This window comes from Xylocopa sonorina, chromosome 1 (assembly GCF_050948175.1).
Source record: "Xylocopa sonorina isolate GNS202 chromosome 1, iyXylSono1_principal, whole genome shotgun sequence".
NCBI lineage: Eukaryota > Metazoa > Arthropoda > Insecta > Hymenoptera > Apidae > Xylocopa > Xylocopa sonorina.
In genome coordinates, this window is record NC_135193.1 from 3,880,874 (window position 1) to 3,906,638 (window position 25,765).

At 30.6% G+C, this 25,765-nt stretch overlaps 5 protein-coding genes across 9 annotated transcripts; 2 read left to right on the plus strand and 3 right to left on the minus strand.

The window, feature by feature from the left end:
• Positions 1-72: 72 nt before the first annotated feature.
• On the minus strand, positions 73-2,897 carry LOC143429821 (PP2C-like domain-containing protein CG9801). The gene is made up of 7 exons (XM_076905622.1): positions 2,777-2,897; positions 2,098-2,406; positions 1,798-2,024; positions 1,524-1,724; positions 1,148-1,445; positions 559-1,057; positions 73-404 (listed from the first exon to the last, which is right to left on the minus strand). Exons 2-7 carry the CDS (start codon positions 2,262-2,264, stop codon positions 189-191), a joined length of 1,608 nt encoding a protein of 535 aa, XP_076761737.1. The 5' UTR covers positions 2,265-2,406; positions 2,777-2,897; the 3' UTR covers positions 73-188.
• On the plus strand, positions 2,865-7,713 carry LOC143429800 (protein zyg-11 homolog B). 3 transcript variants are annotated; one of them, XM_076905611.1, is made up of 10 exons: positions 2,865-3,003; positions 3,782-4,029; positions 4,223-4,397; positions 4,494-4,688; positions 4,776-5,170; positions 5,266-5,411; positions 5,624-6,012; positions 6,178-6,547; positions 6,745-7,084; positions 7,176-7,713. In XM_076905611.1, exons 2-10 carry the CDS (start codon positions 3,897-3,899, stop codon positions 7,322-7,324), a joined length of 2,292 nt encoding a protein of 763 aa, XP_076761726.1. In that variant the 5' UTR covers positions 2,865-3,003; positions 3,782-3,896; the 3' UTR covers positions 7,325-7,713. The 3 variants fall into 3 exon arrangements, with proteins under 3 accessions (XP_076761726.1, XP_076761719.1, XP_076761712.1); XM_076905604.1 differs by having other exon boundaries at positions 2,871-3,003; positions 3,706-4,029; XM_076905597.1 differs by lacking the exon at positions 2,865-3,003 and having other exon boundaries at positions 3,543-4,029.
• Positions 7,714-11,400: 3,687 nt separating this feature from the next.
• Pabp2 (poly(A) binding protein nuclear 1) lies at positions 11,401-13,351 on the minus strand. Of its 2 annotated transcripts, none has more exons than XM_076905644.1 (7): positions 13,211-13,351; positions 12,453-12,589; positions 12,244-12,358; positions 12,060-12,127; positions 11,723-11,964; positions 11,544-11,636; positions 11,401-11,472 (listed from the first exon to the last, which is right to left on the minus strand). In XM_076905644.1, the coding sequence occupies exons 2-7, from the start codon at positions 12,585-12,587 to the stop codon at positions 11,439-11,441; spliced, it is 687 nt and encodes a 228-aa protein (XP_076761759.1). In that variant the 5' UTR covers positions 12,588-12,589; positions 13,211-13,351; the 3' UTR covers positions 11,401-11,438. The 2 variants fall into 2 exon arrangements, with proteins under 2 accessions (XP_076761759.1, XP_076761749.1); XM_076905634.1 differs by having other exon boundaries at positions 13,203-13,345.
• A 288-nt stretch (positions 13,352-13,639) lies between these two features.
• On the plus strand, positions 13,640-14,645 carry LOC143426487 (magnesium-dependent phosphatase 1). 2 transcript variants are annotated; one of them, XM_076899986.1, is made up of 4 exons: positions 13,640-13,847; positions 13,953-14,007; positions 14,082-14,303; positions 14,388-14,645. In XM_076899986.1, exons 1-4 carry the CDS (start codon positions 13,802-13,804, stop codon positions 14,542-14,544), a joined length of 480 nt encoding a protein of 159 aa, XP_076756101.1. In that variant the 5' UTR covers positions 13,640-13,801; the 3' UTR covers positions 14,545-14,645. The 2 variants fall into 2 exon arrangements, with proteins under 2 accessions (XP_076756101.1, XP_076756111.1); XM_076899996.1 differs by having other exon boundaries at positions 14,087-14,303.
• A 93-nt stretch (positions 14,646-14,738) lies between these two features.
• On the minus strand, positions 14,739-16,334 carry LOC143426479 (uncharacterized). The gene is made up of 4 exons (XM_076899973.1): positions 16,129-16,334; positions 15,745-16,010; positions 15,097-15,662; positions 14,739-15,012 (listed from the first exon to the last, which is right to left on the minus strand). Exons 1-4 carry the CDS (start codon positions 16,305-16,307, stop codon positions 14,764-14,766), a joined length of 1,260 nt encoding a protein of 419 aa, XP_076756088.1. The 5' UTR covers positions 16,308-16,334; the 3' UTR covers positions 14,739-14,763.
• Between the last annotated feature and the right edge of the window lie 9,431 nt (positions 16,335-25,765).

The following is a 25,765-nucleotide window of genomic DNA, read 5'->3' on the forward strand; positions in this document are numbered from 1 at the left end:
AAAAATGTATGGTCGTATACATGTATTATTTTATTTTAAATAATAAAAAACTTGTATATGTGAACAACATAATCTCATAATAAAACAATTTAACTTAATTTATTTAAAAAAATGTTTGCTGAAAAACATTCTAATTTATTACAAATTTCTTACAAATAAAAATTGGTAGTTTGTTTTAATATAACTAATTATAAACCGTAATCAGAAACGATAGATCCAACTACATATGCTACAACTGTTGCGTGATCTAATTTTCCAGGGATCATGGAAACCTTGTCCAAAGTTTTTATTCGCCGAGTTCTCTGTTCTTGTTTGGAAAGTTGAATTAATTGGCCATCTTTATTTTGTGCATAATATAAATCTGTATCTTCCAATATGCGTCTTTTAGCGGCAGTTATGCGTACCTTATTATATGTTAAAATTAAACTTGCGTTAGTATTTAAAATTATTGTTCTGTATAGAAGCATTTTTAAATTTTATTTTTTGTCTATGAAAAATTTAACAAAGTTGTATATATTGGTTTACATGTTCCATATTATTAAATTTCAGGTAACTTACAGCAAAATCCAAGAGAAGTTCACAAAGATGCTTGGCACTGTTACACGGTGGTCCTTCTCCAGATACACCTCTTCTCAATAAATCTTCCATTCTAAGAAGTGTTAGCTCATGTCTTTGATACGCCTCAACTATCGGCAAATTAGATTTATTTCTATTACTGTTACTGTTGCCAGATTCCGTATGTTTCAAGTTTTCTGCAGACTTCCGACGTGTTTTCGATCTTCCGCCGTCAGTGTGATTTTTTACATTTGAATCAGGTACAGAATTGTGACATGGCAAAATAGCAAACTTCCCAACGACAGGATCGAAATTGTCCGAAATTCCATCACTAGTTAAGAACACAATATCTCCTTTCTCTACTTCTGTCATTGCGAGTGTTAAATTATTCAATTCGGGATTCGATCCATCTACAGGACCCAAAGCTCCTAGAGCGTCTCGCATATCGCGCATACAGTGAATATCATGGGACCCTCTTGTTATTTCTCTTACTCCAGTTTTTCTGTTAGTAGTATCAAGTATTGTTTCTATGTTAAACTATATGGTATTTTATTTACTAGTAGTTTAATCTTTTAACATTTGTTTCCATTACCTTGAATATACATAAGCTAAACTATCACCAACATTACAAGTACATGCCATATATTTACTTTGTTCCGGATTAGAATCGGAATTTGGCAGTGGAAGAACTGCACATACAGTTAATGTTGTAAGCATCCCTTGTTCTTGTAAAATTAACGAATGTGCAGCATGGAATGAACGCAGTAACGCTATAAAAACATCTTTCGTTGTTGTCATTTCACCGTTAATCGTAGGACAAAATAGAGCTTTATTCAAATATTCCATACTCCCATGTACTGCAGACCTAGCTGCAATACTTGCTTTAGTACCTAATAATTTTGTTTCATTGTGAATACACACATATTATCTAAAATTATCTGCGCTCTATTATAAAAACATAATCATACCCCAATTAACACCATCGGCGAGCGCTAAAATGGCTGAATTTGATCTCGCTACAATACCAAAACAATCAGCTATTGGTTCTCCATTATTTGTATTATTTGTAGGATTTTTTTCATACAATGTAGTAGCAATTCCATAAGCCATTTCATGGGGATTGAACCAATCAGGAATGCCAGCAATTGTAGGAGTTGTTATTGTTGATGCTAGAAAAAAATTAATTTTCTAAAATATGTCTTTTCTATTGTTTTATAATTTTATACCTCCTTTAACACATACTATTTCTATATTGTTCCCCTTGATCCAACATGTCAATGTAGTCTATGTCAATATCGTTAATACTTAAATGCCTCTGTTGTATGTTAACAGTTGTAAGTCCATTATCTGGACCAGTATGGGCTGCTACTACATCTCTATCTTCTTGGAAGTTTCTAAGCTGTCTAATTGGTAATTCTTCCGGATTCTTACCATGCAAAATTGCTGGCCCTTCTTGCTTTGTCTCTAAACTAGAATTAAGCAAAGTATATGTTACCTTTTGGTTACAATGTTGGAAAATAGAAATTTTATATAAATTTTTACCCATCGAGATATCTTGTAATAAAGCAACCGCTCGTAAAATCTTGCGTTAACGATCTAGGACTGCGTAAAGTTTGTTCTCCTTGACCTATACTTTCTACAGCTCCAGCCAAATTACTAATGGATAGTTGTCGCATAAAACCAGCAACTTTTTTTCGCAGGCTTGGCATTCTTTTATCAAATTAAATTTAAATGAAAGTAAAATAGAACAATTAATACCACGTGTCATATAACATGACTTTATGAAATGACTGACGTGTGTCGCTAATCTTAAACCATGGTCTTAATTTGAAAACGCATTCCTGCTTAAACCTGAAAACAAAAAAAAGCAGAATGCACATATCAATTGTGATCGATTATGATCTGTCATTTCTAGAAATTATAAGAATTTGTATTTACAATATTTATTTGTAAATGGGAAAAATTAAATACAATCGAGCGAACGATTAAATGATTAAAGTGATAATTGTACAGCTTTTTAAATTAGAAGGCTACATTTTAAATCAGTTTGTGTTATATCCTTTAATCCTTTAATCTTAGGATCGAATACTATTTCATTCTGCAATGCAAAATAATTATTAAATTCACTATGGACGAACATTTTGAAACATCCTTTGACGAAATGTTAGAATTATACCTGGAAAAAATTCTTATTATATAGGAGTGAAATCGAAATACATACTGAAAAGCACATCGTTCCCCACTTTACCGCCATATTGATAATGTGTCAATAACGGATGAAATTCCCATACAAGCAGAATTTACGCTCACTTCACTATGCCTTCAAAGACGAGGAGATTTCGTTAATTATTTGAAAAAATGTCCTAATTTTTATGTACATATATTCTTCACGCGCGGCAACTATTTTTGATAAGAAAAATAAAAATGTTAGTTCTTCCTGGTGCCGAGGTATGTGCGTTACAAATCATCATATATCATATGAGTCGACATTCAAAATTAACTCGAATGAACAAATCACAATTGACATCCTTTATCTTCGACCATTTCATTGTGTTTGACAATCATGCTCACGTATTCAGCAAGATACATTTTATGGCCCCGTACTTTTTTAATCTGTTTTGACATTTTGCAAGTCAATATGGCGTTCTCTCCACAGGTGAGAGATCACGATTTTCCGCGATTGTTTTCGCAGTTGCGTTTTAATGCTGTTCACGAAGATAATTTATATAGCAATTTAACGATATTTTAAACATACTACGTTCGCGTGATAAGGTTCCACGTATTTAACGAACGATATCGGGATTTGAGAAATTTCTTTTAATTGTATTATACGCAATGTGCTTAGATGCATAGTGACATAAATATTTATTCCATTCTATGGACCTATGGTTATTCTTACGTAATCATCATTTAAAATTCTCTCACCTGTGCATTAGGAATAAAATTAAGTGTGCAATCTTTTTTCTGACGTTTCCACTAGACACGGATGTCCATACAATTTATAAATCATCTTTCTAGTGAAAACAGATGTAGCATGTGTATTTTTAACATTCTGTTGTCACAAGAGAATTAAATTGCATGTGATTCGATGTTTTCGTGTGACAAGTGTACTAATTTCATGTGAAAATCATTATATTTATTATTTTATAGTGTGCATTTAATATTAGAATGTTTTACATTCTAAGCATAGTGCATCAGATGTACAGGCATGCATATGTTATAACAGATTCTTTGAAATAAGTGCGAAAGAATAAAATGTTAGATCAATTGAAATAGCCATCTGTTCCAAGAGCATCGAAGGAAATACAAAAAGAATATTTGTGCGTAAATAAGAGTATAAAATGTTTGAGTCTCCGAAAAGCCTCCTTGAGGTTTGCATCGATTTTATTTGTAACAATGTTTTGGGTGTATGTGAAGTACACCTGGGTGATACGGAGGAACATTCCCTTAATTCATTAGATACGACTACCTGTGGTAAGCATTATTACATTTAAGCTCTGAATTATTCAAAAAAAATCTTCTCATTTATATATAAATGAATAATAATTATTTCATAAGGGGGTTAGAGAGAATTGTTTTAGCTTAAAAATTTGTTACACTGCATAAAACTTTTGGACCAACAAATTTACCGTTAAATATTAATAATACATTTTTTGGTGTACGATAGTATGTAGGGCATCTAACGATGGATCGTCAAATTCAGCGCCAAGACTTAGTTTTAGACATCCAGATGCTTTTCTACCTGCAGAAATTTCAGAACAGTTATTGTCTAACCTTTGCGAGAAAAATAATTTGTCCGATTTAACAATCACCCTTTTCGATTCAAAGTCTACCAGGTTAAGGTAATTACATTTCAAATTATGTTTAGATTAAAAAATTTAATTAGCAAGCAATAATATAGATGAAACATTAAATTATTTTTTCATTGTTTTTTGTAGACACGTACGATTAAAAGATGCATCTGCATTATCGGCAAAGGGGCTAAAAGTTTTAAAACAACATAAAGTAGTAGATCTGATGGTAAATGGGTTAAAAATAACTGTCAATGATCTAATTAGTTGTTTAGGTGACTGGAGTTTACAAAATCTTAGATCGTTGAGCGTAGCTAAAGGCAGTTTTATGGATTGTTCAAGGTACTTATCATAATTAACTATTATTGTAAAGATATAAATATAATAAATAATTTGTACCATACTATATACATTTATATATCATAACAGATATTGTGTAGTAGTAACATTAAGTAAATTGAGGTCGCTGCATACATTAAATGTGTCAGGAACAGAATTTAATAAACATGGTTTGGAAATAGTAGTCGAGGACCTCCCTCTTCTGGAAAGTTTAGATATTTCGTGTACAAAGGTTGATGATATAACACCATTAAAAAAATGTAAAAATCGTCTGAAAACTCTCAATATGTATAATTTAAAGATAAATGAAAGTGCAGATCTAATCTCAGTATTATTGGAATTGAATGAACTGAGAAATCTAGATATTTCAGATGAAAAAGATACACATGCTCTTAACTCTGTGTTGGGGCCTGAAAAGCCAAAAATAACAGACTTTTTAAAAGCTGTACATTGTATGCCATATCTAACTAGTTTAGATTTATCTGGTAATTGTCAAACCTGATGGTATTTCTGTTTTTATATATGTCAAATAATACGCAGAACAATTTTATAATTCTTTCCATTTTACCATTTACTATAGGTAAGAGTGATATAGATCCAAAAGATTTAAAAGAATTTATTAAAGCTCATCCATATTTAAGGTTTTTGGGGCTTGTAAGTACAGATGCTTGTTATGATGATAGTTTAACAAATCCGTCAGATGAATATTATAGGCCTGAACTTGTCGTAAGTATTATGGAAATATTATAGTAAAGGAAAAGTAATATATTTTAATGAGTTCGATGATGTATTGCAGTGATTCTTGTTTATATAATTCTTTAAACTAAAATCATATAATTATATGCAAAATTTAATTTGATTATAATAAAAAATTTCTTGTATTTTTATATAAAAAATGTTTGAAATTAATGCTATAAAATCTCTTATGTTCACTTTAGGTCACTGGTACAGCAACAGAGTCTCAAATTTTAGAAGGTCTTAGAAGGTACACGTGCAGACCGCTTTATCTTGAGAAATGTTTATTTAATTTATTCCGTTTAACACACAACTTTCTCGAATCACGGATCGATGTTATAAAGTTAGTATTACCTGCAATGAGAGAACATCCTCAAGCTGTTCGTGTACAAGTGCCATGCACTGCATGTCTTTATAATCTCACTAAAGGTGAATTCTCTATTATGATTCACCCGTCAATACTTAAGCAAGTTGTTGAATTAACAATGATAGCAATGGAGTCTTATCCAACAAATTATCAACTTCAGATGAATACATTATTAATTTTATGTAGCGACAGAATTTTACAAGAAATTGCTTTTGACAAATACAGGTATAATCTGAAATTTATGATATTTGGTATGAATTTTATATTTTTTATTTTACGAATATAATAGATTTTATTATTTTATTAATTATTTTACTATATTGTATATTTAACGTTATTTATTCAACGATCAGTAACACTTAAAAATAACATTTTTTTTTATCTATATAGATGTGCACGATTAGTGCTAAATTCTTTATTAACTTTCAATGAACCATCAATGAATCGTATGTCTGTTGCCATTTGCTCTATATTGGCAGCAAAAATATCAACAGTAGAAACATCCTTGCTTGGTGCTGAACGTCAGTATATGTCTAAATTACTAGCAATGGTTAGATCCAATGTTGAATCTAAATCAGTAGACATAACAATGAAATTTACATTAAGTGCTTTGTGGAATTTAACCGACGAAAGTGCTACAACATGCAAAGTCTTTCTAGATGAAGGTGGAATGGAGTTATTTCTTAAAGTGTTAGAAAGTTTCCAAGGGCAGTTCAGTGTTGAAACTAAAGTACTTGGTTCATTAAATAATATAGCAGAGGTTTGTAACATAAGATTAATCATTTTGAAAATGTAAAAAAATTAAGTATACAAAGAATATTTGTTTCAATTTACTTATTTGTTTTAAGTTTAGTTTCAAATGAATATATTTATATATTTAGTGATTGCTTAATTTATTAATAATTACCCAAATTCAATTTATATAATATTAAATTATATATTGTAATTCGTTTATAGGTGGTTCATTTAAGACCAAGGCTTATGCAACCTAGATTCATCTCTATGCTTTCTGTATTGCTAACATCTAAACACATTGATGTATCTTATTTCGCAGCAGGTATTGCTGCACATTTACTTAGCGATGGTCCATGTGCATGGGCTGCAATGTCTTTGTTACCAAGTAGATATGAATTACTAGAACTATTAGCATACACTATAACACATTGGCAAACACCTCAAGGAGAAATGGTTGCATATCGAAGTTTCCATCCATTTTTTCCGCTTCTGCGTTGTTCAGATGCATATCCCGTTCAACTTTGGGCAGTTTGGGCAATACATCATGTATGCACAAAGAATCGTATGTACAAGAATACTTGTCATGCATGAAACGTATTTTTCTTGAATCAATATTCACATATACTAAATAATATTATTTATATTTGTTTTAGCAAAACATTATTGCAGTATGTTAATCAGAGAAGGGGGAGTAGAAATATTAAAGTACTTGAAAAATGCGCATACAGAACATACTCATACAAAACCAAACATTCAAAGTTTATGTCAATCAATTCTTAATACGCTTGAATTAAATTCTTAATGATCACTATTGCCTTCCAAAACAAAATTTGCGTACCATGAAGTTGGTATACTAGTCAATGTTTATTTCAATGCAATCTTATATCCTGTTCTTTAGACCAAATAATTAAAAGTATTATGTGAGAGAGAGAGAGAAAGAGAGAGAGAGAAAGAGAGAGAACATGGATATTTATAAAAACAAAAACAAAAAAAAATAAAAAAAGAAAAGAAAAAAGTAAAAAATAAAAAAGAGGAACCGAAACGAGACAAAGTAGGATATTGCTATTAAATTCTGTAGATTCAAATTGAGGACCTGAATTATGGAAAATAATTCTGTGTATTATAAAATATATTATACATAAATCACATACTGACAAGTATGCTGTATACATAGTATAAGTTATATTTAAAGCCTGAGTTATCATAAAAAAATATAATCAAATATTTGGAGATATGCATTGAGCTTAGATAGACAAATTTTTTGTTTTAATATCATAACTATGTTTTGTAATTGTCGATTATACTCACTATGTCTAATACATTTATGCTTTAAAGTGAATTAAGTGAAAAGATAATAAATTTAATGAATAAGTGCTAATGTTTGAGAAACTAATTTAATTATTGCTAATACTATAAAGATAAAAAAATATAATATTTAAGACTTTAGTCCACTAAAGGCAATAGCTAAGTAGGTTGTTACAAAATTTATATGATTTACTGACATGTTTAAAGTATTTGTTTTTTCTTCTACAATTATAAATGTTTGTATGATGTTATAGATTGTAGCCTGTTGAGGCCATTACAAGTGCTAATAATGTTAGGCATGTTATTTGAAATCTGTACATATAACTGTACACAAAATTTATACATGTAACGTAAACAAATGTTATTAGCATTGGTATTGCGGATAAAATGGTAATTAGAGAAACTAGAATCTTTTAAATACAATATGCTTCAAAAATATGTTTGCATTATTATGTAGTAATTATAAAGTGCAGTAGTAAATACTTTGTTGTGTTGTATTTTTAACGTTTTAAATTCAGGTCTTCAATTTTCTCTGTTATACCCTATTTACAATTTTGTCATCGATTAAAAGATCTTTAGAAATTACTTGTGTATTTACATGCCTTCAAAGACATATAAAGAAACACAAATTTCTAATAAAACGAATATAACAATATTCTGGTTATACAGCTGTTATTGAAATATTAATTTGTACGGAAACAAAATTTATCCTTCTGATAAATATTAATTAAAATGTAAAAATATCGATTTAAAATGCTACTGAATGTTAATAAACGCAAATCACTAATCCTTTGACGATTAAATTTATTTCACCTATATACCTCCCTTTGCAATAATGTCAAATGTAAATGTACATTAATTCAAATTCTCTAAGCCAAGAAAATCTTTATTTACCACCCAATCATATTACATTTATATATTACACTTATATGTTAATTATTTTTCCTTTTCTTTTCTTTCGTTCTTTCTTTTTTTTTTAATAGAACGTAAAAATTGTTCATGAAATTTGTATGATTATCACTCAATTGATGCTGATGCTGCACTGCACCTGCAAAATACTTAGCGACATGGAAGTAACGTTACGAAATGTAGTTCGATTATTAATATGTGGAAACTTGGCTCTCCTCCTAACATCATAGCACAGTGGGTTAATAGTTCAAAAACATTTTACACGCATCTTACAAATTAGTAGCAATATGTTTGAGATAAAATTGAGGATGTATAGTTAGTAATAAATAAATGAAAGTTGCACATATTAGCATTAACATATGTAATTTTCTGTAGAATTTTCTTTTGTACAATTTTTAATTCTCGCAACTTTCACTTACTGTGCATACAAAAGTTACTATAAATTATAGTAATATGGTATTACTCTAGATATTTACATTGCAGTTCAATTTTTCTTTTCATTTGATGCAGGATAAGACCTTATGCATAGTAGAAAAACTTGAAATTATTAAACGGATATTATTAGAAAAGTTAATGGTACTGTGATAATAAACCTTAGATTACCATATCATATGTATGTGTATGTGAAATACATTTTTAGCAATAATTATATCAGCCTTTATATTATACCAAAAATATTTCTAAAATTATTATTGCTATATTATAATTTGTTAAAGTCATTCTCTAAACCGCTATTATACTTTTCTCGATATCGCGTATACCACGAAAAGTATTGTTTTCTTTTTTTTTATACCATTTAATATTATCTTAACATATTTCATACTATTATCGTTTTTTATTAACAGTTATAATTATTTTCACGTAATTTAAAATCAATGATTTTTTTACATATTATCCTACATTTAGATAAGAAAAATATAAATTTAAATATATAATAGCTCACTGATGTTGGAACGAAACAAAATTTTACCAAATGGATAAGACACGTGAATTTCTTTTTTATAAATGCAGCGTATAAAAGAACAAAAATAATCATGTTTTAGAAAATATTTACTGAATATTGGTACTGAAATTGTTTTAAATTAAAGAAGAAATTACAAAGAGTGTGAAAAGTATTATAGCGCGCGATGTAATCTTACAATTATTTAAGGTATGCATGAAAAGGAATGACATTTTTTTATTTCTTAATAGTTCAAGGTACAAATGAAAATTTTTTCAAAACCCACAATAGATTACTAATTACATTTTTCATGCTAAAATAGTATTTACTATTTATATGTTTATAGAGTTATATATTTATCTATACATATATAAGTATGTGTATGTGTATGTATATCAATAAGTGTATATATGCACTCGTGTATATGGACACACACATATTTAGTGCATTTTATGTATTAATATAAAGTTGTTAACATTCTGATGTTTTATATATTTTTGTAATCTAAGGAAACTGAAGTTTTCTTGAAAATTAATAAAGGCTGATATTTCATTAATCCTGGGATGAAATTGATTTTAAACTATATAACAATACAATTGAACTGCAATAGCAAATTATCGCTGATCTACATTTGTAATTTGTATATGAAGATTTATTAAATCAAATATGATTAATTGTGCCCATCTTTGTCCAATCTTTTTTTTTTTTCTTTTGACATGAGGTTTTTTCTTTCTCTTTTTTTTCCCATCGTATCAGTTTTTTTTTCTGTGGACATATCATAAGAATTTACTTAAACACTTTAACTGCATGATAGTGTAATGCGTGTTCATAAGAAATATGTAAGTTTTGTGTAACCTATAAGTAAGATATGCACAAAAACTTACAATATTCAATGTTATAATTCACGTGGCCATACTCTATGGTGTATGTACATCGGAATACGAATTATAGTTTATGGTTTCAAAATTTCAAAAAAGAAAATATCTTTCGATAATGAAAAATAAAAAAAAAATCAAAACATTTTATACAATTGCACTGTTCCATAAATTAAAGTAAAATTAAAATAATAGAAAATTACATTTATACTATATAGTTATTATTTCACTATAGATATTATCGATAATTTAAAAATATGGCCAAGTGTTAGGGTCGACTAAACGTTCAGAGCACAAAGTGTAGCACTTCCTAAGAAAGCTAATGTATCTAGATATGAATTTTATATCTGTGGTAGAAAATTTATGGATACTTTAAGTACTTTTAATTTTAAATTAATATTGTAAAGTAACGATTCGTCTAATTAAATTATATAGATACATCAGAATAATAGAACAACGAACTAATACACACAATGAATGCCACTGGAAAAATAATAGTTTTACATTTTTACAGGAATGGCTAGTGAATATTGTAGCAGGTTTCATTTTATCATTTATCTCAGTATTTAGATTTAGTTAACTTCACTAGCTTTTCCTATAAATGTAGTTTTATAATACACTAATTGATTGTCCAAACAAAAAGAACTTTAATTTTATAGCATAACTGTATAGTACAAAATGTATTAAAAGTATCTTGCGTTTAACACATATATCTATTTATATCTACTAAAAGTTATTCATGATTTTCTAATTGAATATTTTATGTTCGAACAACCAAAATAAAAAAAAAATAAAAAAAATCCAGATAAAATAACTCACAATATGTATCTCAGTATTATAAAAACTTACCTCAATTTGTAAAATTCCAGTAAAATGTTTTAAAACGGTCAATACGGCATGAAGTATCCTCGTCTGTAGCTCCTATATGTATGCATAAAAAAAGAGTATACATTTAACTGTTAAATCTGAACGTACGCGTTTTTGTAACATACCTAGGTCGCCTTATAGGTCTATATCCAAAATATGCACTACCACGTATGATCCCCCTGGCTATACCTCGGTAACCCCGTGCTCCACGTGGTCCCCTAAAAATTATTCATTATACTATGTTTACTGCCCTCAAACATTTCACCCGGAACCGTTATAAATGTAATATATATATTTGAAGCACCTATTTGTTACAGACAGCCCAGGTTTATTTGTTCGCTTAGGCATTACTTTAATTTGACGCCCTCTGAACATAGATTCATCCATAGCCATAGCTGTTTGTACAGAATCACGTTCTGCAAATTCTATGTAAGCAAACCCTTTCGGATGTCCATCAAATTTATTGCACAATATAGTTACTCTGTTAACACTGCCACAACCATGAAAATGTTGTTCCAATTCTTCTGCTGTGGCGCCGTAATCAACCTTGAATAGAATTGCATAAAAATAATATGCATTGCTGAATAATTTCTTAATTTCATAAAATACATACTACAATTTGGTTAAAATATTTAACTTACATTTCCAACATAAATGGATCTGTTATCAACTTCCATTTTGTCTTCGAGAGACATATTTAATGGACTTGCTACAAATTTTATAAAATATTTTATAGGTATCATATTAAAGAAGAAGCTTATACAAACAAATTCAGAAGTAATTTTCAATTATATATTGAAATTTATAAAAAAATCTGTAACTTACTTATTCCAGGTGGACTACCCATGTTCATTTGTTTGTCCACTTCGGATTGCAATTGTTTTAATTTTTCTGCTTCTTCTTCCATTTCTCTAACACGTGCCTTAATAGCTTCTAATTCCTGTAAAATAAAAAATTTGTTTTATTTAAAAATATATATATATACATATACACATGTATAAATTCTGTAAAACAAAGTAACAGAAATTAAATACCGGATCATCGATATTTGCTTCATTCAATTCACGCTTTACACTATCACATTGCATAATGGTATCTCCATCTTGACCGTTTTCAAGCCCATCTAGACCATCGATATGATCAGTAGCTAAAAGATCCGATTCAGACATTTCTGTAATAGATATAAGATATTTTATTTATAGACATAAAATGCATAAGAAAATGTAAGCTATATATGCTTTATGTTATATTTATAAATATTATTATTAAAAGTATGATTACATATTTTTTAAACTCGCATGCATAAATATAAAACACTTGTATCAATAAACACATAAACTAGAAATTAGTAATTAGGTAAACAATAATGTAAATTAATATTGAAATAAAACTAAAATTAAACCTTATACTATTATTAAAGGAGGTAGCAAAATGAATAATTTTATCGTCACTAAAAGGGCACAGAAAGCTATTATAAGCTGAAAGTGTCAAATAATACACTTACAACTGACTAAAATTTATTCAAAAATTAACAATATAGTTTATCAAAATTAATTCTAACATCACACAAAGAGTTGTACTCATTTCTTTAAATTATTGTAGTTGCAATATGTTCTCTAATATCGGTATAAATAATAAGAATTGAACTCCGATTTAACCAAGAATTTGGTAAAAAACAATATTAATAACGTGCAGTGGATAATAAATTATGCATTTCCAATCCTTCTAACGTATAAAGAGTATTAATACTTATTAGCGTTAATTGTATGAAGAATATAACGTACGTGTATACCTTCAGATGTATTTTTACTACCTAAAATTATAATTTTACGATAAATCTACTAATTATTTTCAATCAACACTCCACAATGTTCTACGAACTCGCTAAACGAGATTGACGCTATCACCGGACAAGATGAACAAAATTTAAGGTTTACATAAATTAGAAAATCGCCTTAACGTGAATTCTATCTGTGATTGGTCACACCAAAACACAGAAATTTTATGTTATTGGTTGATGAATGAAATTTTTCGGTACATGAAAATCTAGCGCCACTTTATAAAAATATAATATCAAGTTTTAAAAAAAGCCATCTGTGCACACTTCTTGAGTTTCCTACTACAAGAAAATATTTATTTCCTTTCTGATTGCTAGTATTTCGATAATCCTCGACCTTCACCTAGACAACGTCTACCTCGTAGAATGTGCTTTGTATGGTAATTGCATGTAGGATTCAAACTCAGAAGCGACACTTGTATTATTTACAATTACAACTAAAAATTATATTTTAATATTAATATATTATTTATTAAGTAACATAAATTTTCGTGATATCAGTAAACAATTTCACTTTGAGGTTATAAGCACAGCGAACACGATAAAATGTATAAAGCAGATCGAAAACCAAAAATACTTGTTTTTGATTTAGGTTAGAAATTGTTTTCCTCTTTAGAAGAAACTTTAACTCACTTACTTTGTCATTGTATAAATCAATTAATAGGATAAACGTAATAATAATTTAGTCACGTTCCAGATTATACTTTATGGCCATTTTGGGTTGATACTCATGTTACTCCTCCTTTCAAGAAGTAAGTTTTAGTAATTGCAATTTTAATATTTTATGATGACTCGAGTGGAAATATTATTATTAAATTTATTTAAGGAAAGGAAGTGACGTGGTAGATTCTCATGGTCAAGTAATAAAGTATTACAAAGAAGTACCTGATGTTTTAAAACATTTATCAGAAGAAGGGTATGAATTAGGTATTGCATCTCGTACCTCAGAAATTCAAGGTGCTAAACAGTTGTTAGATTTGTTTAATTGGAGTAGGTACTTCAAATATAAAGAAATTTATCCAGGATGTAAAGTAACTCATTTTTCCAAGTAAGTTTGAACTAAATTTCATTTGAAATGATTGCATTGTATCGTTTGTTTTTTACTAAAAGTGAAATAAGTTATCCATTCCAGAATCCAAAAAGCATCAGGCATTGATTATAAAAATATGATATTTTTTGATGATGAACATAGAAATATTGTTGATGTAGGTAAACTCGGTGTTACTTGCATATTTGTTCAAAGTGGTGTGACTCGTGCACTTGTAGAAAATGCTTTGAAAAATTTTTAATATTTATAAGTTTACAGAAAGTTATAATGAATGCAATACTTTATTTTTACATTTTTTATATATAAACATAATTTATATTGGTGCGTATACGTAATGTAACACTGTACGTATACATTAAAAATTATTTTTTGTTATAATTTATAAGTTGAATGATTATAAAACGTGAATAATTTAATATATTAAAAAGTAGTACTTTTCTTTACACATTAAACTTCATGTCTAAATTTGATTAATCATTGTTAAATAATATTGTAAAGGACTGTAGATAACAATGTTATCTTTCTTACTATGATTTACTAGTCTGAAAAATTCTGCACAAGCAATTTGAGGATATTGAGGAGATATCATTTTTAATATTTTTGTTACTTCATTGTCTGATAACGATTTGCATAAAAGATTTTTTAAAATATTTATATCAAAATTTTTAAATGGGCATCCTCCTTCATACATGGAACCTGATATACTTTTCTAATAACATTAAAAATAAAAAAAAAAAACAAATCAGTTTAAGCTAAATACAAAAATTTTATGATACAGTGAAGTGTTACTTACACACATCGACTCGCAAGTAGGTGATTTATAATTTCTTCGAGAACCTTCTAAGCCATAAAGGTGTCTGATACTGTACATAAATTTTTTTTCATTTGATTGCCAATCGTGTAAGCAAATAGAAGAACACGCGTGAGGTTTGGAATACTCTTCTTTCCAATAATTTATAGCATCTTCTAGTTGCATCCCAGCATCCTTTAAAAACAGACTATAGTATAAACGAGCGTAGTGACTAAGTCTATGGGTGCTCCTTAATACCGTATGCAAGTGTCGCATACATAGAGGAAAATTGTTCGCTTCTGTATTTATGTTCTCTACAGTTAGACATCTTTGAGCATGATTTGTTCTAAATATCATAGAATTAATTTTATGATACAAATAATCAAGTCTACTATCCTGACTTACAATATTTTGTGCTTTTGTTTTCATGCGTATTACTTCTTTGGTCATATAAGTACAAAATAACGATACCAATACTTTTTTCCATTTCGAGCAATATACAATAGCGTATCCTGCATATAAGTCTAATTCTCTCTCTTTTATTAGGTTCGGTACAAGCTCGTATCTCACTTAAAAATATAAACGTAATGCTTAAATGATTGAAATACTGAAATAATTTTGTTTCTGCATATAGAAGTGTGTACAATGTACCTCTAGTTTTGAAAAGCTCACATTCTTCTGCATGGTTTTTAGATACAAGATGTTTAAAGACAATTGTTTGCAAACAAAAATTAGATATATCAATTAAAGTTTCGTCAATCAATTTTTTCCCTTCTGTTAGCCTCAATTGACGTAAGATACCTTTAAATAACCTATATAAATGTCTAGGTGATATACAATTCAGTCTGGTTTGGAAAAATAAGGTTTCTCTGACAATCCAATAATTATACAAATCTTGTGACACAGACGCTAACAATCTAAAATATGTAATTAGTCATGTATACACGGATCATTAGATTATCGAATAACCTACAAGTACGTGAGTGTTTTTTAAAAGCTATTATAATTGCTGTAATTGTTTAAATAAAAACTCACCGTAGCGTAAAATGTCCAATTTTATCATATATTGAATTTTCTAATAAATACTCGAAATTCCCATTAAATTCGTGAGTTTTACTGTCATATAACAATTGTAAATATTCTAACCTAGCAAGAGTACACTTCTCTAAAACGTGAAGTGATATTTGTCCCGTAGGAGCTTTAATATAAAACATTATCTTAGACAAACCAATGTGTTAATTATTTTACATCGTTTATTAATATTTATAGTAATTTTTTCATTCACTACATCGCATACATTTAATTAGATTTTTGTATAATTTTAATTAGTCGACATCACAGTCAATCATACCATTAAATTCTGCAACATTTTTTTCATTATCCGTAGTGTCATCTATACAAAAAGTGCTTAAACTGCTCGCACATTGTTACCAAACAGCAAAGTGAACTACCGACAAACTGGTGGCGCCATCTCTGTAAGAATGTCTCAAACTGGTCGGCTATTAGTTTCAGCTACAGATTGAACAGATGGCGCCACTAGTCTGTCGGTAACGATGTGCGACCAGTTTGTACACTTTTCAAAGAAATGGCACCAAGGGTTAAGTAGAGTCAGTATCAACTATCTCACTCTTTCTTATAGTATGTTTCTCTATCTTATCTCTAAAAGGGGAGATATAATTTATTTTACTCATTCTTTTTAATGAAAATTAAGGATTTTCTTTATTTAGTCAGCAGTACTCTGAAATCCTGTAATTAAGATGAGAGAGAGAAGCAGAGAGAAGGAAAGAGAAGCGGCAATGACGTCAAGAAGGCGATAGATACATAACGTACTGCAATATTTGCAATTAACACCATATAATTAATATTTCTGGCATTTGTTAGTTAAATTTTGCCTCGAAAGACATTTATTGCAATAAATTCCTTTTTACGACACGAATTCTAAAATTTTAATACATAATGTACTGCAATATTTTTAATTAACATCGTATAGATAATAAAATAATATGTAATACGAAATATTATATATATTTTACGTGTTCTACGCGTAGATATATACATATAGGGCACTAGATATTTTTCTGTATAAATTATCTAGGAGAATGTGTATCATAACATAACTCTGCGTACTTTTCTGAGAAAAATACGCACGAGGATTTTCCTGGAACTCGTATTTTCGAGACGTGTCTTTCGTAGTAGATTTTCAATTAGCTGATTTGTTTATAGTTGAAGCATATAGCGAAATACCAAGGCCACAGAATGAAACGTAGAAGCGTAGTTCTTAGAACTACGTTCGAGCGCCTTCGACCTCGTTCGAACGTCTTCGCGCTCGTTCGGTCGCTTCCGGCGCATGCGGTGAGTGGCACCGGCAGTCAGTTCGTGTCGTCCTCTACTGGCGGTAAGACGTGTGTCGCTCGCTGCTGCCGATATAACTTTTCGAGGCACGTTTCTACATTCGAGGTGCGTTTATACGCTTGCTTATCAACTGTGTAGTATTCTGAATTATAATTCTATTATACTGTTGTTCTATTACTAACTTTATTTAATCGTTGCATACTCGACTAACTATTTATTGAACATTATCATTATAAATATACATTTATCTTTTAATTTTCTTCTTACTTTTTTTTTATTATGCGTTTCATTGTTCGTAGTTGTCCATAGACTTTGTTTAAATTTTGAAAACGAGATTTATGAACTCATTTATTATAAAATCTTAATACAACTAATTTTACCTTTGTATATTTATTCTAACTGCTTTTTTTTGTTCTGTTACAGATTTTAGAACAATTATATCTTTCAAGGGATGGATATAATGAGCAACCAACATTATTATTATTATTGAGAGAGGTGTGATGCAAAGACTGTAAGAACTTGAAGAGAACGTATGGTATAAATTTATATTACCTTATTATTGATCACATGGTAACATTTTATATATAATTGATTATGAACACATGATGTATGTAACAAGTAATGAGTTATTTGTTTAATAATCATTTTCACAAGCTATTTTGAATATTTATAGCATATAATATAGTCCACTAATTAAGAACATTGGATATGCTTGAAATTCTGATACCAAATAATCATAATTGATTTTTTATAGATCAATCACGAATTCTTAATGTGTTCATAAATAATTTATAATATTTGGATATATTTTATTGAATATATTCAAACTTTATAATCTATTTTATTTATATATACATATATTTTTGCATAGTTGAATAATTTAAAGGGAAGTAATATTTTTTTGAACAAACGCTCGATCGGGAAAACATGAAGAATAATACGACAGTAAATTGTGTATTGTTTTTATTTACCCCTTGTTCCCCCATGTACAATGTTTTTCTTCCAGAATATTTTGGTGATCGCGCGCAATGTGATCGGTAGAGTCAGTGTTTGTTACGATAAATAGTTTTAAATTTTTGTAGAGCACAGCTGCTCTAATTATAATTAAATTTTTTTTTGTAATATCCATACGCGAAAGAGTAGAGTCAGTGTTTGCTTCGCATAAATGGCAATAGTATTGTAGTCTTTTATTTATTTTTTTTTATTCCAAATTTTTTTTTTAATATTTGCTGCCACGGTAATAGAATCAAATTGCTGTCTACCTAAAGGATCTAGCTGTGCTTCAAAAGCCAAAAATGTAAGTATCTTTCGTACTTTACTTATAATTCCAAATTTGATAAACTTTTAAACTTTTTTAATTACTAAATTAACATATTTGTGATTGATTTATTGTAATCAATCACAAAATTAATTACAATAAAGTAAATTAATAATTAATAACATTAACAAGAACTTTAAAAGGCCAAATTATAATAATATGGTTTCTGTTTAAGATTTTCAACTACTTCTACGATGGATTTATCTACCACTTCTACCCTGACGACAACGTTCATGATGTCCTCCTAGAGGTAAGCAACATTTCTTAATATTTTTTCTTAACTGATTTATTGTGTGATAACATGAATTTTAATTCATAATATGATTTTCTTTAGGCATTTGTCATATCTTCGCTGAGGCAGTAGCAGCAGCAGTTCCTCCAGACATCAGCAGCATCATCGATCTACGGTCGGTGAGTCGCATGCCTTTAAGTTCCTCTGGTCACTCAATCATGTCGTAGGACGAAAGGTCCAAATCGGCACGGGTGACTGGTTGTAATTACGTAAAATTTTTTCACGAGCATAATGACCGTGGATATACCATTATATCCATGAGTAGTAACATTTATTTTGTGTATTTTTTATTAGTTCAGGATAGGTTTTCTTGCACTTTGCGTTTATAAGTAAATACGAGTATTATAATATTTGATACACATAGTGTGAATACTTAGAAAGTTTTAAATAAAAGTAGTATTTAAATGTGAATACATACAAGAGTTAAATACTATGGATATTAATAATTACATATACATGTATATATACAGATATAATATATTTTATGAATAAACAGATAATATATATTACAATTGCCTTGTCGTAGCAGTGTGTAGTGGTGAAGTCGGATACCCTCCGACTTCGTTTCTGTGATAATTATAATTATTGTAAATATGATGTTGATAGAGTATATCAAATACTTTAGTAATTTAATCGAATTTGTATTTATTGAAAATTGAACATATGAAATATATGATAAATATATATGATAAATATCATATATATGAAATATATTGTAACTTTATAGTATAGCTTCCATTATGATTAAAGTCTATTTGCTTGATTATCGAAACTATGGCATATTACATGTGCAAGAAAACATTTTGCGTCGAGTAGATTTTGAAATCAAAGCATCGAGTTTGAATATTATTTTCATGTCTTAGAATGATTGCTTTGATGATGAGATCGCTCGAAATTAGTACATTTATTATAGAATTAAATTTCAATTATTTAAATTCCAATTACATATATACATATTGAATTAAATACTTATCGAGACAATGAGAGAGACGCTTTCCAATTCCTTCTATCATTATAATGTACCGGATGTAAAATAATTGATTTTAAATTTAATGTTAATTTCGAATTTAGCCTTGATTTTGAATTTAAGTGTAATTTAAAGTTTAACTTTAACTTTAAATTTACTTTTAATTTAAAATTTAACTATAATTTGAAATATAACATTGAATTTAAATTTAATTATTCTTGTCAATAAATAAATGAACTTTGCGTTCACCCTCGAGTAGCGAAGTGTTACCACTATAGCGTCCCAGTATTGGCCTCTACCCCGTTGCGTAAGGCCCTTGGTTATTCCAAAAGGCAGACGGGGTAGTCCGTCACCCCCACCGAGGGCATCGGTAGTGGTGGACTGCGTACTAGATTACTGCACTGGGTTCACTGCCGGCTGATTGGGCGTATCCCAATCCCTGCCTCAAGGAGAGGTCGTGCCTGGGTGTCACCGTAGGCACCTGGTCACGTTAAACATTTCGCGGACGTGAAAATACGTCAACTGGTACTGGTGGCTGTAGTAGTAACCTCCTATGGGTTTCATTTGCTTCTTTCTAAGATTACACGGTGGGTGGGTCCAGTTCGAAGGAAGGGTTACATTCCAAAGGATGTCGATAGTTTTTCATTCACTTTGTTCGCATCGCGTCGCGCTGTTTTACTCTATTCTGTATGTTATAATATTAAAATGAATTGTGAAGCTCCTCTTTCATATCTCGATCAATATTTAATAATTGATAGTTAATTTTACATTGCATAGACTTGAATTAATTTATCGTTGCCGATATTTGCGTCCCAGTACGGGCGCCCTGCCCCGTCCGTAAGGCCCTCGGCTATTCCGAAGGGCAGACGGGGGAGCCCGCCACCCTCACCAAGGGTATTGGTAGCTGCGGATCTCGCTTAGGGGTTCGCGGCGCGCTAATTGAGCGTATCTCAATTCCTGCCTCAAGGGAGGCCGTGTCTCGAATGTTACTCGATGACATTCTGGTCACGTTAACCATTTTCGCGGACGCGAAAATGCGTCAACCACGCTGGTGGCTGTAGCGGCAATCTCGTGTATTTTTCATTTGGTCATTTCTAAGATCATGTACAGATTATGTTTACGTCAGGATTGAAAGTAGAATTCTTTACAGTTCTATGCAATGTAATAACTATCAATGAATAACTTTTCAATTCAAAGGATAGTAGAGATCACTAATCATTATATTTAGATTAGGATTTTCAGATTTAATCCCTTCCGTGTTCATTGCCAGGACCCCATTCACGTGCCCAGGTGCTACTTGGGTGGGGAAAAGGCGATGAGCACGATGATTGTATAATAACTAATGATGTGTATTTTTTCGCGACTGACGTGCTAGTGTATCGTGCACGACGTATCTTCTACGTTGTGTGTGTGTGATTAGACCGTGGAAGTGCGTCGTTTCCATGGAAACAATTAACTATACTTATAAATGGTACCAAATTTATTCTGAATTACGACAGAGGTACCAATTGCAATAACATTCGTATCACTAATAGAACTTGCGTGTTTTACGAAAAATACAGATTTGTTCGACGTTTTAAATTTCATATTAAACAGTAAAATATAGATAGAAACGCTTTACTGGCGTTGTACGCAATGATCACTAGTTTTCGTCAGTCGATTACAGCAGTGGTACGTACCCTTAGAGTGTGCGAGGTGTATGCCAAGCTCGGGTGTCGGAGGCGTCCCGGGGCGTTCTCTCTAGTGTAGGATTTTTGCGCCCGAGTGTTTGAATGAGAAATTTCCGGGGGTGAATGAATGTGTTGGTGTGAATCTTTTGCCATTTTAAATATAGGGTTAGGTAGGTAGGTAGTTTACTTCTGGTATGTTTGTCTGTTAATAGTAAGTAGGTAGGGCCGGGCATGTTGACCACAGTTACTGATCGGGCAGGCGCGTTTCTCGCGTGGTTCAACCTGTTTCAGGGAATTAGATTTGGAAGATCGACGGTATAGCTGGCGTGAACGGGGGATGCCGTTCGCCACTGGCTTTACTTAATCGATTTTTCGAATCGACCCGCGGTCGCGGTCGCGATTTGACGAAACGAACGTATTTTTTTGCTCGAGGTTTGGCACGTTTATACGAGCAACGATTTTTTAGAATCATTGCTTGTCTGCGTGCGTTGAGAACTTTCGCGATTTATATTTTTATTTCACCTTTGTATGTTATTTTTTGGTTTGCGCTCAGGAAATCTCGAGCTTAGATATAAGTTTCAGGATACTGGGTTTTAAGCCCGAAGAAAGAAGAGGCTATATGCCGAAGAGGCCCGGAGAAGAGGGCAACTACTAATGACTATGCATTCGGAAGTAATTCTCTGAATGCAAAGTCATTCTTTGTTACTACTTTGTCATTATGCTCGTATTTGTGTAGTAGTAGTAGTAGTATATTCTAGCCAGCAGAATGCTGGCCTACCGAATTCTGGGCGAATCGCGAATTCAACTATAGTGTTGCGAATATTTAACTACGGTTCCAATTAGAGTTGTGAATAAATATAAATCGTGATTTTTATTAGTGTTGCGAATTCCAGGTCGCGATTTTTATTAGAGTTGCGATTATTTCCAGATCGCGATTGTTATTAGAGTTGCGATTAACTCCAGGTCGCGATTTTTATTAGAGTTGCGTATTAATTAATATATCGCGCTTTGAATTAGGGTTGCGTAAAAATGATAATCGTGTTGCTCTTTTAGTGTTGCGAATCATGAGATCACGATAGTTTGCAGAATTTATAGTTATTGTTTTGCTGATATTTGCTTCGCGAATCAGATTAAATTGTATTTACTATTTTAGTTTGTAATAGTTCTCAATTTGTTCTTGCTTGTAGAAGTAATAGTTTTCAATTGTTTAGTCTCTAATTCCATTTAGTGTTGCGAGAATAAATGATCGCGGTTCTCACGATAGTGTTGTGAATAATGAAACGCCAAAAGCTTCCACTTATTCTGTGGAAATATCATCACCACCGTAGCCAAAGGAGCTACGTTGCACCAGGGTGTGAAATCGCATCTATAAAATCTTCCACTTGCGCTATGGAAGTATGATATTGCATAGAGTCACCACAGTAGCCAAAGGGCTACATTGCACCGTGGTGACATTGCACCTATGCAGATCAATGTTTAAAAATCTTTTTTATTAGCGTTGCGTGTTTAAATGATGGGTGTATAAATTAGCGTTGTGAATTAAGAAAAGCGCCCTGAAGTGGCTGCTCGCGCCATTGCTTTTTCCTGACACGCTCCACGAATTAGTGTTGCGACAATATGGCTCCTGTCGCGATAAATTTTGCTGATTTTTGTTTAAATGAATGTTGAAAAATTTATCGCGATTAATTTTGAGGTATCCTTTGTTTGACGTTATAATAAATTCATGACACGGAAAGAAATAATACCTCATTCACGATATTTGATAACGATAATAATGAGAGACGATGAATTAATTTCGTCTTTCCAATTCTCTATTGCTTATCTCTACTGATCGAGCGTTTGTTATAAAATATTACAAAATGATATCGTTATTTTCTACGAATAAGTACTCTCTGCTTTTTAGAACCTTTCATTTAATGTTAATTTGTGATTGATATTTAAATGTTCCATTGTGTGTTTTATGTATCAGAATATATAAGCATTAAAAATCGCAAAGTATATTAGAATACAGTTACTTGTGAAATCAAATAAGTTTAATAATACTTTTAAAAAATATTATTAAATTGGTAATATTTTACATTCAAATGATTCTTTTCAAGCGAATCAAAATTTAATCAATTTAAGAAAAACTAATAGGAAACGAGAATGGAACGTAAATTTTTATTTTTATTATACCAATATACATTATGACTAAACATATTGTTTTTATTACATGTTGCATACATCACGTTTGTGATGCTATTTCGATAAAATAATGTTCTTTTATATCTGATTTCTACTGTTTGTTCGTAAAATTTTTATAAGGTGTTACTAATCCATTGTATAAGTTTGTTGCAGCTTATAGTTTTACGGAGACGACGTCCATTTAATTGAAATAATACATCAGGATGAAGATATGATCATGGAAGTATGATAATGTACACAAATTAAATGATGTTACGAAGATGAAGGTATAATAATACATATGTAATATTCGTTAATATGATTAATTATTACTCTTATATAAATGGTACCTATATTTTCAATTACGCTTATATTTTTCTATGTCATTTTTATATTCTTGATTATATATTTTCGTGAAATTTGTTAACCCATATGTTACTATTTTGCTTGTTGTATGTTTCTGTTTTAGATATTGCTGCGTTTCCTGTCGTATTTATTATTATGTATATATATACATGTATCTCTTTTTGGATATATTTCTTGTATGATCTATTAATCTGTGTTATAGTTCCACATGTTGTATATTTCTGTTCTAGATATTGCAGTGTTTCCAATATTATTTTAGATGTTCCAGTGTTTCCAGAGCTGTTTTAGGTGTTCCAGTGTTTCTAGAGCTGTTTTACGTGTTCCAGTGTTTCCAGCGTTATTTTAAATGTTCCAATTTTTCAATTCTGTCGTTTTTGTCGTCATTCATATGTTGTCTCGCATCTTGTAAATTCGATCGCTTCTGTTTATCTGTGCAATATCTCCTATTATATTCTTCCTTTGTTGCTTCAGAGTTTCTTTTCTGTTGTTTGCTTTTGCAAACACTTCGAGTTCATGAATACAAAGTACTTCATGTACTGTGTTCTCTTGGATCATTGCATACATAGGGTGAAACATTTTTAGACCTATTGATAGGTAGGAATCACTTCTTTTAAGTTGACATATATTCCTAGTTAGGTTGATTGGTTATAAATTAAAACAATTATTGGCTAGGCAGGGTATTTGTGTTTCCCCTTTCATTTGTAACAATTCATTCTCGCGATAATTCTTTACGAAACTCCTTCCATTGTGCGTTTGCATAAGGATCAAAGATCGAACTTGTTGCAAATGTTCATTGAAAGGAGGTTTTATTTAATAATATCTTGCATAAAAGGAGGGTGGATGGGACGCGGTTAGGGTGGGTCTCCATTCGCAGCAACCTCCACGTGGTGAGACCCGGGTTCTATTTATTTAATATATGTATAATTATTAATTGCATCATATAGCGATACGATACAATTAAAAATTATATAGCAAATAATTAGAAGCCAATGGCTGCCATAGGTTAGTTTTATTTAAATTGATTTAGAACAAAGCTTCGTAAACCTAACTATAGTAGATAAATATTCCAAACGAAACCGTCGATAATGATTCTTTCGAACTTAGAACTAAATGATCTATGATATTTTAGCCGCTCAGAGGTAAGGAGTGGAGTCTTTGAGGGAGTATTATCTCTCCCTGACAGCCTTTGATGTAGCTTGTCGTAGGCATGCATACCGGAGCGAAACAGCACGAAACTGGAACTGGAAAGTCTATAATTCCACAGAAAAAGATGGTTCTTCGACCCGATTTGACACGCGGGGGAATGGCCATAGCTACAGATATTATACTTAAGAAATATACATTGCACAAGTAGAAGGGAAGAATTTAAGAAAAAAAGGTTTATCAGATTAAATTTCATCCACAATATCAAATGGAAATAGAGGGTGCTGCAACTCCGCAGAGTCCGTATGTGAGTCAAGAGACTCCTGTTATTCAAGAGATCCAATATTGTAGCACTTATGGTTTGGAAGATACAATCAATAATATGAGTGAAACTGCTGTTT

Excerpts from the sequence above, each read along its gene's own strand:
- LOC143429821 (XM_076905622.1), bottom strand. The coding sequence starts at position 2,264 with ATGCCAAGCCTGCGAAAAAAAGTTGCTGGTTTTATGCGACAACTATCC. Across the intron at positions 1,446-1,523 it reads CGCCGATGGTGTTAATTGGG|GTACTAAAGCAAGTATTGCA; the intron begins GTATGATTATGT and ends CAAAATTATTAG. Across the intron at positions 405-558 it reads AACTTCTCTTGGATTTTGCT|GTACGCATAACTGCCGCTAA; the intron begins GTAAGTTACCTG and ends ACATATAATAAG.
- LOC143429800 (XM_076905611.1), top strand. The coding sequence starts at position 3,897 with ATGTTTGAGTCTCCGAAAAGCCTCCTTGAGGTTTGCATCGATTTTATT. Across the intron at positions 4,030-4,222 it reads ATTAGATACGACTACCTGTG|TATGTAGGGCATCTAACGAT; the intron begins GTAAGCATTATT and ends GGTGTACGATAG. Across the intron at positions 4,689-4,775 it reads AGTTTTATGGATTGTTCAAG|ATATTGTGTAGTAGTAACAT; the intron begins GTACTTATCATA and ends ATATCATAACAG.
- Pabp2 (XM_076905644.1), bottom strand. The coding sequence starts at position 12,587 with ATGTCTGAATCGGATCTTTTAGCTACTGATCATATCGATGGTCTAGAT. Across the intron at positions 12,128-12,243 it reads GGGTAGTCCACCTGGAATAA|CAAGTCCATTAAATATGTCT; the intron begins GTAAGTTACAGA and ends TAAAATTTGTAG. Across the intron at positions 11,637-11,722 it reads GGGCTGTCTGTAACAAATAG|GGGACCACGTGGAGCACGGG; the intron begins GTGCTTCAAATA and ends AATAATTTTTAG.
- LOC143426487 (XM_076899986.1), top strand. The coding sequence starts at position 13,802 with ATGTATAAAGCAGATCGAAAACCAAAAATACTTGTTTTTGATTTAG. Across the intron at positions 14,008-14,081 it reads GTTACTCCTCCTTTCAAGAA|GAAAGGAAGTGACGTGGTAG; the intron begins GTAAGTTTTAGT and ends AATTTATTTAAG. Across the intron at positions 14,304-14,387 it reads AAAGTAACTCATTTTTCCAA|AATCCAAAAAGCATCAGGCA; the intron begins GTAAGTTTGAAC and ends TATCCATTCCAG.
- LOC143426479 (XM_076899973.1), bottom strand. The coding sequence starts at position 16,307 with ATGTTTTATATTAAAGCTCCTACGGGACAAATATCACTTCACGTTTTA. Across the intron at positions 16,011-16,128 it reads ATTGGACATTTTACGCTACG|ATTGTTAGCGTCTGTGTCAC; the intron begins GTGAGTTTTTAT and ends TACATATTTTAG. Across the intron at positions 15,013-15,096 it reads CTACTTGCGAGTCGATGTGT|AAAAGTATATCAGGTTCCAT; the intron begins GTAAGTAACACT and ends TAATGTTATTAG.